At 43.0% G+C, this 19256-nt stretch overlaps 1 protein-coding gene across 1 annotated transcript in view; it reads right to left on the bottom strand.

The window, feature by feature from the left end:
• The window catches only part of LOC126092227 (vacuolar protein sorting-associated protein 51 homolog), a 108457-nt gene that overhangs the window by 9085 nt on the left and 80116 nt on the right, over window positions 1-19256 (bottom strand). The window contains exons 10-12 of the mRNA XM_049907725.1: window positions 6891-7115; window positions 1833-1973; window positions 327-505 (exon numbers count right to left, since the gene is read on the bottom strand). Of these exons, the coding sequence (XP_049763682.1) occupies window positions 327-505; window positions 1833-1973; window positions 6891-7115 (545 nt within the window). The remainder of the gene's footprint in view (window positions 1-326; window positions 506-1832; window positions 1974-6890; window positions 7116-19256) is intronic.

Genomic DNA, 19256 nt, shown 5'->3' with positions numbered 1-19256 from the left:
GCTTCACCTTTCCCAGGATATCTACTTCTTCATTACTCAAATTGACACTTTCATAAACTATCCAGTGCGGCTGTTTTACCTTCACTTAAGTACAGGGGAAAAAAACAAGCAAATAATAAACCAGACACAGATGAAAACGATAAATTAAAAACAAATGTAGCCTTTGGTTGGTCCACTGATACAGTCAGTCATAATGTAGTCCCCCTCCCACACACTCGCGCTCTAACACACTCTCTCTCTCTCTCTCTCTCTCTCTCTCTCTCTCTCTCTCTCTCTCATTTTTAAAGGATATGAAAAGTAAATATGCAAGCAAAATATGATTTTACCTATGAGTTCGCCGACTGGAGTCTGAACTGTGTTCAGCTCGTGTACCCTCTTCAAATAAAGCACCCACTTGTCCATCTAGTGCTGCCACATCTTCCACAACACGCTTCATTACAGCACGCACTGTTCTGGGTTCTATTGTATGTAGCCAATCACGCGTTTCCACAGATTTTCGCAACATCTGAGATGCAGAATGTAATGTGTTTAAACACGATAAGATTTAAATTACATAATCAATTATAATCAATAAAAATCACAAAAATAAAAAAATAATAATATTGAGTAATAATATTTCAGGCAACTGAGGGGCAACATAGGGGTGTCTTTTCAAAACAGAGAAAACTTGAGCTAGCATAATATGTGCACAGTGCTAATAACATGATGAATCTTCAGCTTTGAGAATCTCTTAAAATGTCATTGGGAGACATAAGGAAGATGACAAATAAGTGGCTGCTACTATCTACTTATCAGGAGAGAGAGACAAGGTGCACAGATTGGGGGGGGGGGGGGGGGGTCAGCCAGAACTGCTGAATCCACCTTCACCTATGATGTTTCCTCACTCTCTTCCTTCTCTCTTCAATCTCCACAGAGTGTGTTGTCTCGGGGTATAAGTCTGGACAGTAGTCCCAGAAAGAAAGTAACTGTCTGTTGGGATATGACAGATGAGTAAAACTCTCTTTCAGGGGTAGAACACTGACGACCCTAATGCTGGTATAGTAGTGGGGATAGAGTGAGATGGGATCCTGTCACCTGCACATACATATGTATTCAGACAGCCATCAAGACCTGATAGTTACAAAGATGTGGGTATCTTCACCCTAGTTATAGCCAGAAGCTTCATATTTTTTCTTTTGTCAAGTGGCTCATTGCAATTAATCATCATTAAATGTTTGATAAAAAGCCAACCCTGTGGGTGATCGGTGACAGAGGCTGTGAGATGAAATATTACTCACCACTTTTGCCAGAAATCTTGCTGTCAGGATCTACTGGTCACTTCTTGTGAAATAAGACAGCAAATTAATGATGGGGGAGCTTCCTTCTTAGATAATACAAAATATAAATCTTTCAATAAAAGAAGTGAGCCCCTCTATTACTCTCTGCACCCACTTTGGGGATGGCTACTTTAAGGAAAGTCAGGTTATCACTAAGGAAGCCATCATGAGAAAAGTTATAGTTGGAAGAGACAGAGGCACTAAACACTTTGATATTTTGTATAAAGTGAAATAGATTTGCAATTATGAATGAATGACTGGATGAACTTCAGAGTATTCAAACATTGCGCGACAAAAGATAGACAACATTTGTTAACTATGGTATTACGGCTGCTTCTGCACCACAGCATTGTTTGTTTGCAAAATTTGGCAAAATCTGAAGTACGGACTTTGTCTGCATGAACAACTATGACCTCCACCAATCTGAACATGGGTAGCAGGAACAAATATCGGATATGCTCACATTTATAGTTGGAGAATAGCATACATTTTTTAAAAATACAAAAAAGATATTACCTGTGAAACATTAAGTCCTTGCATCCGCACATAATGATTTAGTAGGTCTTGTGCAGCTTCATGCATGGCTGCACACAGTTCAGAAGCTGGTGTTGTCTCATGTTGTTCTTCTATCCCAAACAGCTCATCAACAGTACTAAGCTAAAAATACCAAATATAGTTATTACTATGAATATGTGATACAATGTTTGATTATTTGAAAATATTAATTCACATAACAGAAAATTAGTACTTGGTGCAATGATCAGTGAATGAACCTAAATGTGCTAAAGTTGTGTAGTGTGCATAAGTAGATGAAACTTCCATAAGTATGCCTTGCTCTTAGTCCTGCCTACAAAATGATTTATTTAACAATGCAGAAAATGACAGATTGCTACTTACCATAAAGAAGACACATCAAGTCACAGACAGTCACAATTAAAGGACACTTACATTAAGCATTCAGTCACAGCCTTCATCATTAAGAGAGACATACATGCCATTCACACACACAAGCAAGCACACATCATGCACACGATTGCCAACTCCAGCATCTTGTCCTGAGATGCTGGAGCTGTCGATCGTGTCTGCATGATGTATGCTTGCTTGTGTGTGTGAATGGTGTGTGTCTCTCTTTCACTGATGAAGGTTGTGGCTGTCTTTTAATTGTGTCTGTCTGCAACCTGATGTGTCTTCTTTAGGGTAAATAGCAATCTGTCTTTTCCTACATTGTTGATATTCCTAGCTAGAGTTTCCATTGTTTGAAATGGTTTATTTATTTTCATGTCCTTTAAACCAGAAATTTCTTGAAAATAGCCCATAAAATGAACTCATTGCTAACTTTAAAAAGTTCTTCTAGTGTGCACACTTCATTCAGTAGGCAGCACTGCAGCAGGTAACCTGGGTCTTGCAACTTGCCACATTTGTAAGAAACATCTGTTTCATTCAGAAGGAACCTCCCCCCCCCCCTCCTGCGGCCCCCCTCCACCACCCAACTTCTGCTTGTTGGGCTTGAAGTGCACCACTCCCATTCACATCGAGTTCAAAGTACGGCAGCTTACTGCCAGAAACAAATTCCATTCTTGGGAGGATGTCTGTGTTCTCCAGCTCTATCACATGTCTTTGATTGAAGGTGCCTCCAAGCAGATTGCAATCTTTGTATTGGGTGGTGGGAGTCAGTTTCCATCTTCGTTCTCTCAGCATCCTGATCCGGGGTTCTGGATGACTTTTCTAAACTGTACCCCTAAAAACCTCTCCAGTCCTTTTCCTTCGCCTCTTTTCCTTCCCCTTCAATTCTTCCACCAGAAAAAGGAGCCACTGGCTCCAAAAGTTCGTAAAGGTTAAATCCTTTTAAGTGTGTGTGTTCCCCTGCTGCCACTCGGTGAGTAGATTTTTTTTATCTGTCCATTTACATTATAATGCAATGTCCTGCTGCACATGGACATGGTCTCAATGAGGGGTAGAGTTTCTGCACTAGTGTTGGTTTCAGGTATCCTGTGGAAATTTTCATTGACTCACTGACTGTGGTGTCGAGCTACTTCACCTACGCAGATGGCACAGACCCTGGCTTAGGTGTTGATACAATGTTATTTAAATGTCTGGATGCAATACTGGGTTGTGTGTTGATACACTAAGTGATCGAAAGTATCCAGACACCCCCAAAGACATACATTTTTCGTATTAGGTGCATTGCATTGTGCTGTCACCTACTGCCAAGTACTCCATATCAGCGACTTCAGTAGTCATTAGACATCATGAGAGAGCAGAAAGGGGTGCTCCGCGAAACTCACAAACTTAGAACATGGTCAGGTGATTGGATGTCACTTGTGTCATACATCTGTATGCAAGGTTTCCACACTCCTAAACATCCCTAGGTCCACTGTTTCCAATGTGATAGTGAAGTGGAAATGTGAAGGGACATGTACAGCACAAAAGCGTACAGGCCAACCTCGACTGCTGACTGACAGAGACCGCCGGCACTTGAAGAGGGCTGTAATGTATAATAGGCAGGCATCTATCCACGCCATCACACAGGAATTCCAAACTGCATCAGGATCCACTGCAAGTACTATGACAGTTAAGCAGGAGGTGAGAAAACTTGGATTTCATGGTCAAGTGGCTGCTCATAAGCCACACATCATGCCGGTAAATGACAAACGACACCTCACTTGGTGTAATGAGCATAAACATTGGATGACTGAACAACAGAAAAATGTTGTGTGGAGTGCTGAATCACAGAACACAATGTGGTGATCCGATGGCAGGGTGTGGGTATGGCGAATTCCCAATGAACATCATCTGCCAGTGTATGTAGTACAGCCAACAGTAAAATTCGGAGGTGGTGGTGTTATGATGGGGTCGTGTTTTTCATGGAGGAGGCTTGCACCCCTTGTTGTTTTGCATGGAACTATCACAGCACAGGCCCACATTGATGTTTTAGGCACCTTTGTGCTTCCCACTGTTGAAGAGCAATTCGGGGATGGTGATTGCATGTTTCAACATGATCGAGCACTTTTTCATAAAGCATGACCTGTGGCAGAGTGGTTACATGGCAATAACATCCCTGTAAAGGACTAGCCTGCACAGAGTCCTGACATGAATCCTACAGAACACCTTTGGGTTGTTTTGGAATGCCGACTTCATGCCAGGCTTCACCGACCGACATTGATACCTCTCCTCAGTGCAGCACTCCATGAAGAATGGGCTCCCATTCCCCAAGAAACCTTCCAGAACTTGGTTAAACATATGCCTGTGAGAGTGGAAGCTGTCATCAAGGCTAAGGGAAGGCCAACACCATATTGAATTCCAGCACTACCGATGGAGAGTGCCACAAACTTTTAAGTCATTTTCAGCCAGCTGTCCGGATACTTTTGATCACAGAATGTATTTTGGCTGTGAGCAGTGCTGGAGTCATTCACCTTCCCACATCACAGTAGATTCTCACCATGCTTCTCTTTTAATGAAACAGAAAATCAGGCATTTGTCTTGCTGGGACTTAGCTTCTGGTGGTTAGCAGCATAATAGAGGCAGAGTGTGTACACAGTTTGTGCCAATTTCTCTTCAATCCCAAAGAAGCCTGAGCCTTGCACTGCCACTGCTGTATCAACACTATTTATGACATGGCTAGAGTGATCTGGTATTGCCCGGTAATTTGTGTACACATTGTGCAATATTGGTGCCAGGATATTTCCTTCCCCATGGTAAACCATTCTTCTGATTCCTCCACCAACTGATCTTTCCATAGAGACTAACATAGAGTCTCTTGCTGAGGAGAACAGTGCCAACCAAGGATGTCAGATGATGGTCTCTTATCCGATCATATAGTTTAATCAGTGTACTGTCAATTAGATGAAGACCACTTCAGTAATCAACTTCTTTTTTCAAATCTGCCCTCAAGATGTTGTGTCCTGTTTAACAGATGGTCAGTGCATAACTTTAAATGTCAGAAACCTGCTTGCTGGTGTAGGGGTTACTCTTCTAGGATGCTTGTGATTCGATGAAGTATCAGGCATTCCATGATCTTCAAGGCATGGCAGAACACTGACACAGAACGGAAACTTTTTGGGTCATTTCACTCCTTTCTTGGTTTCAACAGTGTGGGTACTGTGGCCTTCTCTCCACATCTTTGAGATATACAACTTGACAATAAAGTTGTTCATCATATTCAGGTGTCATTTCCGTGTTTTTGGTCATATGTTTTCAGTTTTTTCAACCTTCCGTTTGTCAACACTAGCTGCTCTGTTGAGCTTCACATCATGGATGGACAATTCCAGCTCAGCCATGGTGACCACATTTTTGAGAAAATGTCTTTCACTCCAAAGATCCCATGCTATGTGCTCTTGAGTCTTTGTAGTTACTTTGGGGATATTGTTCTTAGAACATGCGGGATCTCTGATGAGGTTCTTGAGGAGCTCTGAGGCTCACCTCCTGTTCACTTCCATGTCATGACTTCCAACCATGTTGCTCCACTTTATCTTTTGGCTTTCAGCAATAGTTCACATCAGCTCAACTCTAGCTTGTACACTCTGTTCAGTGAAGAAGTTGTTCAGGTAGAGATCTTGATATTTTTTTTAGTAGAGGTTTGGCAGTCTTACATAGTTCTATTACATACTCTGTCACACAGCCTCATTGCCTGTTATCTCCTTGAAAGTCATATGGTTATGTCAATGAAGTGTTCATATCCTTGGACTCACATGGTGGATCTGTGCTGTGTGTGAAAACTCATTCATGTGTTTCTATCGAGGGAGGCGGTGCAGTGGTTAGCACACTGGACTTGCATTTGGAAGGACAATGGTTCAAATCTGCATCCAGCCATCCAGATTTATGTTCATGATTTCCCTAAATTGCTTCAGGCAAATTCCATGACCAATTTCCTTCCCTAATCCAAGCTTGTGCTCCATATCCAATGACTGTTGTTGACAGGATGTTAAAAATTAATCTCCTCCTACTCCTTGTTTGTTTCTCAAATTAAGCTCTGGTCCCAGAAGAGACAAATATGTTGTCAGGAGTGTACCCTATTCTACATCTATCACTTTTGAAAGTGAAGTTGTCATGAATCAGCTGAAGGTCATGAGTATGATCAGGGATGTGGAAAGTCTAGATATACATTAAGAAAGAAAAGTAGCAGTCAAACACTAATATTTTGTGTGCTTTCATTTCATTTAACAGTGAATCTTGTTATCACTTGTTCATGTTAATATAAAGATGGCCACCACAAAAAAACTCAACACAACGATAGTAAATTAGTTTCATGATGTTATATGCTTAGCACAAAATAAAATAACTGCAAGTAAATTATAACAAGTACCTGACATATATTTCAAAATGAGGTATCTTCTATTTTTTTATGGCTAACAGATTAAGTGAGTGTTGCATTTATGTTTATTATCTGCTGTCCAATGTCAGTAAATATTTCCTAATAAATATGAAAAATGGAAGTTTCCATCAAGGGAAGAACAATCTTAACATGTTACTAGCACTTTTCTGTGTCTCTCCAAATCATCAACAAGTATCAGAGCCTTGACATTAATCAACTCTAAAAAGCAGAAGATTTTTCCAAAGATGAAGCATATTACTTACCAAATAATGGACACTAGATGATTCCAGCTCAAGACAGGTCTTGGAAAGTAGCAAGAGCAGTGAGGGCAAAGGTACAGATTTCACTGAGTCACTGCAAAAGGAGCGGGCTGTAGCTGTTAAATGATGCAGGAAACCTACAACCAGCTCCTCTCGTACACTGTCCACACAGAATGCATCACGAAAGTGAGGCTTCAGCCCAAATGTCAGTTCAGGTTGCACAAATACCTGTAGACCAGAATATGGCAAAAAATCATTTTTATTCTTTTTCTGCAAATTAAAGTTTTTTACATTATTAATACTTATACACCATATTCTACTGATAATAACTAAAGAGAATTGCTTATAAGTAAGTAGGAGTATATACACAGATTATAGCTTAATAATAACTGATAAGTGATACCCATTCTAATTTTTGTGTGTGGTAAAATTTAAATTACTTCATTTCAAAAATATTTAGTCAAACTGAAGTCAGATCTTTCATCACCTTAAATTTAATTGTGATGGAAGACCACTGACATGACCTTCATGCAGATGTGTAAATTTCACATAGATATTAGAGACTTACGTTGACCTTGTGTCACTCATAAATACAGGTTCGAAATCAGAGACTTTCATTCACTAAATTTTTCCCAGGTGCAACAATTGTAAGTTTTAATGTAAATGGGGAGTCAAGCAGAATCAAAATGTGCTGCACTTCTCTTAAAAATGTGTAGGATAGCCTGAAACCATGCCCACAGATGCAGCTATCACAAAAGTTCAAAAAATAATACTGGAAAATCAGTATTTAAAGATGTATGAAATAGCCGTCACCATTAGCTTATCAAAAGAAAGAGTACAGTAAATATTATACGAGAGAGCTTTGTGTATGGTGGATGCTGCATTTATTGCATAATTTCCAAAAGCAAATGGGAAAATGAATCTCTCAGGAATGTTTGGACTGTTATAAAAAGATCGCTACTGATTTAGTCTGACTGACTGCTACTGTGGACATGAGACTTATGCAACACTTTACACCAGAAATGAAACCATAATTATAGCAGGTGATGGAAACTGGAGGCTCTGCATCATGGAAGGTGAAGTTTATTTCTGCTGAAAATATATTGCAGGTGCTTTCTGTGATGAAAAATGTGTTGTTTTTATTAAGTACCTTACAAAGAGGAAAACAATAATTTGTGAATTACGTGCAAGACTTATGCCCATTTGCATTTTATAATAGCTGTTTCACCATTTTAATGTATACCTTCACCCATTTCACATACCTGAAAGTTTTCCTTCATAGTGGGATTTATGGAACACAAGTAACTGAATAAATTAGTTAATTAATGAAGATAGGAATTTTGTTGGCCTTATCAAATAGTCTTCATGAAAAGAATTTATTCACTGGAGAAACACTGGACGAAGTGTATTAACATAAAAGAGTATTGTGTTGAAAAAAAGTGCATATTTCAATCCAAAATCTACATTCTTTCAATGGCAAGCCGAGAAATTTTCACATAGTCCTCGTAGATGATCCAATGTTCTGATGATGCACTGCTGAGGCATATAGTTATGAAGCTCAAACATATACATGAACAGTTCATCAACACTGATCCATAACTGAATGAAAGTTTACAAGTGATAAATCAACATACAACTGACACTTGACAAGATCCTTTATTATATTTGATCTGCATAAAATAGTGTGATATTACAGCCATATTGAATGGAAAAATAGACTTATGAATAAACAATGTGTTATGGGGTCAATAATAAGAATGAAAAAGCCATTCTATAAGGAAGAAAAGCAATAAACTGCTACCCATACACAATGCCATAATACAGAAGCTAACTTATAGTACTCGACTTTCAAGCATTGCTTTACATATTCTTAATGTATAAATATAATGAGGGAAACATTCCACGTGGGAAAAATATATTTAAAAAGAAAGATGATGAGACTTACCAAACAAAAGCGCTGGCAGGTCGATAGACACACAAACAAACACAAACGTACACACAAAATTCTAGCTTTCGCAACCAACGGTTGCCTCATCAGGAAAGAGGGAAGGAGAAGGAAAGACAAAAGGATTTGGGTTTTAAGGGAGAGGGTAAGGAGTCATTCCAATCCCGGGAGCGGAAAGACTTACCTTAGGGGGAAAAAAGGACAGGTATACACTCGCACACACACACATATCCATCCGCATATACACAGACACAAGCAGACATATGCGGATGGATATGTGTGTGTGTGCGAGTGTATACCTGTCCTTTTTTCCCCCTAAGGTAAGTCTTTCCGCTCCCGGGATTGGAATGACTCCTTACCCTCTCCCTTAAAACCCAAATCCTTTTGTCTTTCCTTCTCCTTCCCTCTTTCCTGATGAGGCAACCGTTGGTTGCGAAAGCTAGAATTTTGTGTGTATGTTTGTGTTTGTTTGTGTGTCTATCGACCTGCCAGCGCTTTTGTTTGGTAAGTCTCATCATCTTTCTTTTTAAATATTCTTAATGTATAAGTTATACACATGAAATGCTGTTTGTGCAGTAATGCCCTCTGTATTTTTGCCTTCTGGAATGCATTTACTAGAGGCAAAAAAGGGCAACTAGTGAGTTTTCATTTCCTCTCACAGAGTTCTGTTCCCTGTTCGGCCCGTGAAGTACCTACGCTGACTGTGCAGCGTAGAGACATTGACATACCAGTATAGATACTAAAGTGGTGGTGAAGGATATCCTTATGCATGAGATGCCCCTATTTTTTGTTTCCTTTACCTAGTGTTAATTTTGGACTACCTAGGACCCAGAATTTCTGCAATGCTGACAGGAACAGTCATGCCTAAAAAGGAACAAAAGCAGCAGCAGCTACCTCTTACGTACACATGCTAATTCAGGGCATAATCGTCCAGTTAGTGCCTGATCCCAAAGTTCCTAGCAGGGTGTCGACCTATTCCAATTCTTCTTTAGCCTTCACTGCTCAGATTGCAAACTTGCATGAGCTGATGGTGGCAACAACAGATATTCTTTCTGATAACTGGCAGGTGGCTCACTTAGGTGCATATGATTAACAGCACCCGGTGCCTTGCAGGGTATCCCAGGTGGGCCTGCCACCCACCAAGTCACTGTTTGGTGATGATCCCAGAGCAGTGACATTGCGGCACTGCCTCTCTTCACCAGTGCTGAGCTCAGTGAGTTTGTGTCAGTTGCAGTGTTGTAATTTCCACTCACAGTGATCTTTGGGTCCTCAGCATTGTTCTCCTTCTGCTAATTGGATGAGCCAGTGGTCTAGTCACAACTGTCATTTGCTGCATGTTGATTGGGACTGCCTGTACCTGGAAGGCATGTGTGGGGTATGCTGCAGGATAGGCCATTTGCCAACTGTTTGAGAAAGTCAGCAAGCCATGAGTCATTCTCTGGATGGCCTTGTGTTCTCGCTGGACTATGGGGCCATCCCTGCTGCCCTGTATGGGTTATCACAGCCTATTTTGCTGAAATTGTTTGTGGAGGGGTGGCCGGTCAAATTTCATGTCAACATGGGTGTGACGATCAGCTCATTAATTGAGATACATACAGGCTCCTGGGGTGCCCAGACTTGCAATGGCCTCTGTGTCTGGTTGTGTCTTGTAGTAAACAGTGCACTCCTTTGTGGGGGAAATTCTTCAACGTGGAACAACAACTTACATTGTTAATAATAAATTCACCATTGGCATAAAATATTTTTGGGCCTATTCTGTTTTTGGCTTCCAGTTTGTTGGCAGAGTGCAATTAATGTCTCAATCCACTTATTTTCATGATTTGGACTCCCTACTGCAGTTTTATAACCCACTGTTTGAGAACACTTTGGGCTGGGCTGAAAATCTCAAGGCACGTGCTTCTCTTACACCATCAGTGGTACTGAAGTATTGTTGCCCCTGCCTTCATGATGCATGACAATACAAAGGTCAAGTTGCAGCACTGGCAGGATCAAGGCACCATATTTTCTATTCCATTGAGATCGTAGGCCATCCTTTTGGTGATGATGCACAAGCCCAACAGCACTATGTGATTTTGCAGTGATTTTAAACAGATGGTCAATGTGCAATGTGCCTTTGATTTGTATCCAACTCCACAGACACTGAAGTATTTGGTGAAGTTGTCTGTAGGCCAGAAATTTTTATGTTTCGGTTTGCACAATGTCTATGCACAGTTGCTGTGTATGCAGTCTCTTGGACTTTCTTGGTCCTCAACATCCTCTTTGGGCTTTACCAGATTAATCACTTGCCTTTGCATATCTCGTCTGCACTGGGAATTTATCAATGGTATTTGGAGCAGTTGAGTCAGGACATTCCCTGATGTGTCAATTACCTTGATGACATTGAGTAACATGCCACAGCAGAGAGGTTCATTTATGAAACTTCCAGTCAGTTTTCCACTTCCTCCTCGAGAATGGCTTTTGTTGCAAGCTGGAAAAGTGCTGTTTTTCTCCCCAAAAGTGTATTTTCTGGGACATGTGCTCACCAAAGATGGCATCGTCCTGACAGATGATCACATAAAAACTATTGTCAACGTGCGGGTACCCAAGAACCTAAAGGAGCGCCAGTCCTTTTTGGATAAGATTTTGTATTATGCTCAGTTCATTCCCTGGGCCACGAACATCTGCCATCCTCTTTTCCAGCTTCACCAGAAGTGCATTAATTTTGTTTAATCTGCAGACTGTCAATGGGTTTTACAGACCCTCAAGCACTGTTTGTGCTTTGCTCCCTGTCTGGCTTCTTTTATGCTAGGTAAACCTTTAGCTCTGGTCTCTGACAAAACCCAGTATATGGCACTGGTGTAGTCCTGATCTATCAGAACCCAGATGGCACTGAACAGTGCATTGCCTAAGCATCAGACACTTTCTGTTGTGCACTGTAATTACTCCCAAGTGGAAAAGAAGACAATAGCTAATATTTTTGGAGTTAATATGTTTCATATTTCCTTATATGGAGCGAGGTTCCTCCTAATCACAGACTACAAGCCGTTAGTTTCCTTATTTGGCCCTCATTCCAAGCAGCCCAACAGGACTGCCCACCAACTGCAGAGGTGGGACCTCTTTTTCAGTAATTATTGCTATGATATTTGTTAATGCTCCACTGCCCAGCATTCCAATGGTGATGCGCTATTGCATCTACCGGCAGGACCCAATCTAGAATTTGGTCAGCAAGAGGCTCTCATGTTCATGTCAGATGATGCCTTATAGCAAACCCTGTTGGATTTTCCCTTGTAGCACTGAAAGTCATGACCACCGTGGCGTCTGATCCACTTTTTCCTAAAATCATTTCAGTAGTCCAGATGGCCGGAGTGTTTCTCTTTGGGTGTGGATCCAGTGTGGCATACACTTTTTTCCTCCTGTGTGATCGACTCAACATTGTCCCTTGACAAAGAGGAGTAATGCTGTTTTGTGGTTGTCCCCCTACCATTGCACTCTCGCATGTTCCAGCTGCGGCATGCATTGCACTGTGATATGACTTGTATGGAGGCATTGGCGCAACGTCTCATCTATTGGTCTCCGATCGATTGTGACATCGAATGTCTGGTGCAGACTTGCGGGAATTCTGCACAGAAGCAGGTTGCATTGCCACAATAGTTTCCTCTTTGGCTACTCCCAGCACACTCTTGGAACAGGGTGCATGTCAATTTCAAAGGTCCGGTTTTGGACAGCAGTGACTGTTGATGGATGATGCATTATCCAATTTCCCACACGTAGCCAAGCTGGCTCCCACATCAACAACTGCCACTGCTCACGAATTTTTGGTTATTTTTGCCACTGATGCATCCCCTAGGACTATTGTGTCTGATACCGATAGGCAATTTGTGTCACAGGAATCCAAAGACTTTTGAATTTGTAACAGTATCCAGCATCTGGCTACTGCCCCAATTTACCTGGCTTTTAACTCAGAGGTGGTGTGCTTCATGCATACATTCAAGACCAAAATGAAGAAGTCAGTGTCTGCATCTTTGCATGAGGATGTGTTGTCATCAACTTTTCTGGCTATGCACTGGGTGACGCCAGTCAATAAATGCAGTCCGGGACAGTGTTTGCATGGGCACCAGCTGAGGGGTCTAGTGGATTTGTTGCACCCCAAGTCACATGCCATGGGCAACCATGGCCCACTGCATTTTCATCCTGGGGCTGCTGGTCCTTTGGCCAACAGCAGAGGTGGCTGCCTGGTGCCACAAAGGTCGGCAGTTGTTTGTGGTGGATGTCAGTAGGAAGAAGCTAACCTGTAATGCAAATTGTGGTGTCACCGCCAGACACCACACTTGGTAGGTGGTAGCCTTTAAATCGGCCGCGGTCCGGTAGTATACGTCGGACCCGCGTGTCGCCACTATCAGTGATTTCAGACTGAGCGCCGCCACACAGCAGGTCTAGAGAGACTTCCTAGTACTCGCCTCAGTTGTACAGCCGACTTTGCTAGCGATGGTTCACTGCCTACTTACGTTCTCATTTGCCGAGACGATAGTTAAGCATAGCCTTCAGCTACGTCATTTACTACGACCTAGCAAGGCGCCATTATCAGTTACTACTGATATTGTGAATCATGTACCGTCAAGACCGATGTTCATCATTAATGGATTAAAGTTAAGTATTCCACCAGCTATGTCCGTTTTTCTAAATTCTAATTTCCTTGTCATGTTCCAGACCTCACGCCAGCCTGCGTGAGCTAAAACGCGTGCATTTCGGCCTCCTTTAGTAGAACGGTATTGGCTCTCTTGCCAACCACAACATTGGTGACGAGGCAAAACCACGTTCTTATCGATATTGCCCTGATTTACTTGCGTAATGGCTTCGCCACAATCTCCAGATGTACTGTCCGAATTTTATCGCTTACAGAATCAGCAGATGCAGGCCTTACTGTATGCCCTTGGACAGCTCGTCCAGGGTCAACGTGCGATGCAAAACGATGCGGCAGCAGCCGCTCCACCGCTCACGCAGCCACAACACGCAGTTGCACCAACTTTTCGACCTTTTGATGCTGCACTGGAAAGCTGGACGGAGTGGTCACGCCAATTTGGATTCCATCTCGCTGCCTACAGAATTCAAGGTAACGAGCGGCAGCCCTTTTTGTTGTCTTCGGTAGGCATACATACGTACTGTGTGATAGTCAGATTATTCCCCCGACACGATGTAGCAACTCTGTCCTACGACGAAATTTTGTCTGCATTAGATGCATATTTCAAAGAATCAGTCAATGTAGTTGCGAAATGGTATACCTTCTTTCGTACAAAACATACAGCAGGTCAGACTAATCGGGAGTGGGTTGCAACCTTGCAAGGCCTTACTAGGGATTGTGCTTTTGAGTGTCAATGTGGACTCCCTTATTCAGATACTATGGTACGTGATGCAATTGCACAGAATGTTTCTGATGTTCGTATAAGGGAACAGATTTTGAAACTTGTCAATCCCTCCCTTCGACAAGTGATGGACATATTGGATCGGCAGGACACACTTGACTTCGCTCAGGACTCATTTGAAACTTCACCAGCCGTGTGTCAGGTTAACCGGCCCGCCGGGCAAGCTGCACGGAACAGTAAACAGTCCTCGCGCCCGGCCGCACCGCTGCCGCCAGTCTCTCAGCCACGTGTACCACGCCAGCAAGCAAATGCAGTGCTAAAATCATGCCCGCGGTGCGCTACTAGACATTCGCGTGAGAATTGCCCGTCACGCCAAGCTATTTGCTTTTATTGTAATAAAAAAGCACATGTTCATAGTGTTTGCCAGAAAAAGCTCAGATCGGAAGCTCAAACCCATTCCAGGCCCTTTGCTTCGTGCCGGAATCGGAATCGAACCAAGGATATTCAGGCTCGCGAAACTTCGCCCATGGAAATTCATGTAGTTCATTCCACTCCGTCCAGTGTCACTCTCTCTAACAGTGACTGTGTTAGTCCCACAAATAGTGTGCATTGACATCATCAGAAATCCCGTCAAGTCGCAAGTGATTTTGTACCAGTGTGAGTTTACGTTGCACGAGACAGTCACTCTTGTTGTCAGCAGGACAATAAACTTTTTGTAGATTTCGACATTAACGGCAAAGTGATACCATTCCAGCTCGATACCGGAGCTGCAGTTTCACTGATCAATCAATACATGTACAAACAGCTGGGCACACCTCCGTTGCGTGCCACAAATGTTAAGTTAACTAGTTATTTAGGTCAAGATATCCCTGTGTGAGGACAGTGCAGCCTTCTTGCAACATACACAGGACAAACAAAACTTGTGTCATTTTACGTCCTTCATTCTTTTTATGCAGTGAACTTGTTTGGTTTCGATTTATTTCAGTTGTTTAACTTGTCTATAGTAAATCAAGTCCTATCAGTGAACCAGACTGTGCCTTCCGACAGTGTTTCTCATCTATGTGAAGAATTTGCAGACATTTTTGCACCGGGCCTTGGTTGCACTAAGAACTATAAAGCACATTTGGAACTGAAAGTAAACGCACAACCAAAATTTTTCAGAGCGCGCAATGTTCCCCACGCATTGCGTGATGAGGTCGCAGAAACTTTACACGATTTGGAATCACAAGGTGTAGTTGAACATGTGCAGGCTTCTCTCTGGGCATCACCCTTAGTAATTCTGCCAAAACCTTCCGGAAAATTGAGACTTTGTGTGGACTTCAAGGCAACAGTGAATCTACAACTAGTGATTGCAACTTTTCCTTTACCCACCCGGAAGATCTTTTTGACAAACTGTGCCCGAGTAAATTTTTTTCGAAGTTGGACCTGGCAGATGCGTACTTGCAAATACCGGTGGACGAAGAATCCCAGCGCGTTTTGGTGGTTAACACGCATCTTGGTTTGTATCGATTCAAACGACTGCCATTCGGGTGTGCATCCGCCCCTGCATTGTTTCAGCAATATCTACAAACTGTTTGTGCGTCGGTCCCTACTGCAGCAAACTATCTGGACGACATTGTGATCTCCGGAAAGATGGAAGAAGAATATTTAGCCAATCTCAGAACATTATTTCAGGTCTTGCGACAAAATGGTCTTCGCTTGCGGAAGGACAAATGTGTGTTTTTTGCTTGTGACTTGCCATACCTGGGACATGTACTCAATGCCCAATGTACTCAATGCATACATCCCAGTCCCGAGCACCTCCGTGCCATACAATACTTGCCTTCGCCGCAGAATTTGAAGCACCTACAGTGTGTGCTGGGAAAAATCTACTATTATCACCGATATGTTCCACATGCCTCTTCCATTTCAGCTCCGCTTTATCGCTTACGCCGTAAAGGTGTTTCGTTCGTCTGGACGACGGAATGCAAACGCGCCTTTCGCCAGTTGAAATCGGCGTTGCTTTCCAATACTTGCCTTACGCCATTCGATCCCCAGAAGCCCCTTTTGTTGATGGTGGATGCATCGGATTTCGAGATCGGTGCTGTGCTTGCACACAAAGATGGATCGCACAATCGCCCTATTGCCTTTGCGTCCAAATCGCTCTCGTCTGCGCAAAGAAATTATTCACAGATCGAGAAAGAAGCATTGGCTCTCATATTTGGTGTTACAAAGTTTCATGATTTCTTGTATGATTGTCACTTTACCATAATCACAGACCACAAACCTTTGACATCGCTTTTTCATCCGAACAAGCCTGTACCTCCATGTACAGCACAGAAATTCATTCGCTGGTCTATTTTCCTCTCACAGTACCGCTACGATATCTTGTATCAGTCCACTGCTAAGCACAGAAATGCCGATGCGTTGACCCGTTTGCCTGTTGCTGAGGATAGGGCATTCGATTCCTCCGAACTTGCTTGCATGTTCATTGATGCAAAAACCGATGACGTGGTGGTATCATTTCTGATTGATTTTCATCATGTAGCTACAGCCACAGCTGCTGACCCTGTCCTTGCTACCATTCTGCGTTTTGTTGCTACGCAATGGCCCTTGTCAAAGTCACGGATCAGGGACCCGTTGGTTCGCCGATTTTTTGCTCACAAGGAGAGATTTTTTGTTCGACGTGGTGTTTTGCTGTTGCGTTATGATAATGATCAGTCCAGGGTCGTGGTCCCATGTTCGTTACAGTCCTCTGTCTTACAGCTTCTCCACCAAGGACATTGGGGTATAGTGAGAACGAAACAACTTGCTCGTCAGCACTGTACATGGTTCGGAATCGATGCCGCGATTACGAATATGTGCTCTTCTTGCATGGTGTGTGCTGAACAACAATCAGCACCACTGTGGAAATTCTTTGCATGGCCAAAAGCCACTTCCCCTTGGCAACGCTTACACATCGATTTTACTGGTCCATTCTGGAATGCTCGATGGTTGGTTGTGGTAGATTCATTTGGTAATTTTCCTTTTGTTGTCCGGATGTCTTCCACGACGTCATCTGCCATCATCCAAGTGTTATCTGCTATCTTTTGCATTGAAGGTCTTCCACAGACTATTGTTTCCGACAATGGCCCACAATTCATGTCCACAGAATTTCAGTCATTCTGCAAGGCCAATGGTACTCAACATCTGACGTTCACGCCGTTTTCGCCACAGTCAAACGGTGCCGCTGAACGATTGGTCAGGATTTTCAAGTCACAGATGTTGAAGTTGAAAGAGTCGCATTCTCGGGAGGACACGTTATTGCTCTTTTTGTCCTCGTATCGCTCTCAGCCCCAAGATGGTCACTTGCCAGCTAAGTTGCTCCACGGTCACCCTCATCGAACCTTGATGTCTTTGCTACATCCGCCGCATCAGGTTCCTGTGCAGCGGCAGACACCTGCTTTTGCCCCAGGCGATGTTGTCTACTACCGCCACTATCGAGGTTCACAGCGTTGGCTCAAAGGGCTGATAACCATACAGTAATGTTAAAGGTGAGCTGCTGACAGAATTAAAACAACTTGACACAATACTGCAGAGTAACTGCACGTGTGTCGGAGAAGAGACTGTCAGCAACAAGATTGTCAGTCACAGATAAAACTTAATACATGCAAAAATAAACCATATAAAGTGGCGAGTCAGTAAATCAATGGTGTTCACAAATCATGGGGTTAATTATTTAAATGGAAGACTCAAAACAATAATTCCTCTGGGATTACAGATTTGAAATGAGTGATTGCTATGATTTGTCAACATGGAAACCCTCATCTCAGTTGAGCAGGTTGTCTGCTAATTGTATTTCCCCAGCCTCCTTGACAATTGAATCCCGGTAGGATGAAGCCACTGTCAATATCTTGGCTTTCCTATGATCCATGGAATGGTCAGTGGAATTACAATGTTCAGCCACTGCGATTTATTGGGCTGCAAAAGCTGGATGTGTCCCTGGTCTCTGTTGCACTGTCCTTGTACAGTGGGTAACTTTTACTAGACTGACAAGAAATTTCATAAATGCTCACCTTTAATAGAAGCACATAATCTTTTACAGATCACAGAAGATATGTCATCTTGGTCAGTAGATGAAAGATTGCATCTATTTCAAGCTTCTTCATTATTCTGCCGATTCTTGAAGAAACATTTTCCACATAAGGGGATACAAATCATGGAAACCATCCATTTCATGTCTATGCTCTCAGAGGAATTATTGTTTTGAGTCTTCACTGGCTAGTATTCAACATATGCCATCCTTTTTAAAGATTAATCACATCATTCATAAGCACTGGGTATTTGCTGACTCAGCACTTGCTATGTGTTATAACTTCAAGTTGAACAAATATATTTCGAGGAAGGCGCAATACATGAAAGTCTCAGATCAAGTAAACAGAGTAAGACGTGTGTACACTTTTTTAACAGTCAAATCATAACTGAGTCCGAGTCTAGCGGCTGCTGGCTGGCTGGCCGCATAGGTGGCGCTGCTGCTGCATGGCTGGCAGACAGCGCCGCATATAGAGGACACGCGTAACTGCGCGGCGGCACTTTGGAAGATCAGCGAGTCACAACACTTTTCCCCCCTCTGAAATTTTTGCACAGGTCTTGATGGTGGTGGCCTGTAGATTGCTAACATCCATAGGTGTTGTTTGACTGGCCGTAAAGTCTCGAGGAGGCGGCTTCCCGTACGGACGGAAGTGCCCCCGATGATAACGGATCAAGATGACAGGAGACGTGGGGGTCGAATCTGCTAGGGGCCCATGCACCAATCTGCGTGTTGCGGCAAGTCCGGTTGTTATAACAGGAGACATGGGCAATGTGTCCACGTCCGTAGGAGAAGGAGGCGAGTACAGTTGCTCTGACAGATGATGGTCATCTGGTTCCTGCATGGGCACATCTCCTGGTGGCGACAGTTCTTGTGCTGGCACCGATATGATGGTGAGAGGACTGCGTTGTGAGTAATGAGAGATTCCAGTATCCCGAGCGTCAGTTAGAGCCGAAGGTGGTGTAGCGGCATCCGGAACATGCGTTGCCGGCACACGAGGCCGAATCTGGTCCGAATGACGCACTGCAACACCCCTG

Source organism: Schistocerca cancellata, chromosome 7, assembly GCF_023864275.1.
Source record: "Schistocerca cancellata isolate TAMUIC-IGC-003103 chromosome 7, iqSchCanc2.1, whole genome shotgun sequence".
Taxonomy (NCBI): Eukaryota; Metazoa; Arthropoda; class Insecta; order Orthoptera; family Acrididae; genus Schistocerca; species Schistocerca cancellata.
Note: the sequence above shows the minus strand (reverse complement) of the source record. Positions and strands in the feature narration are given on the sequence as shown.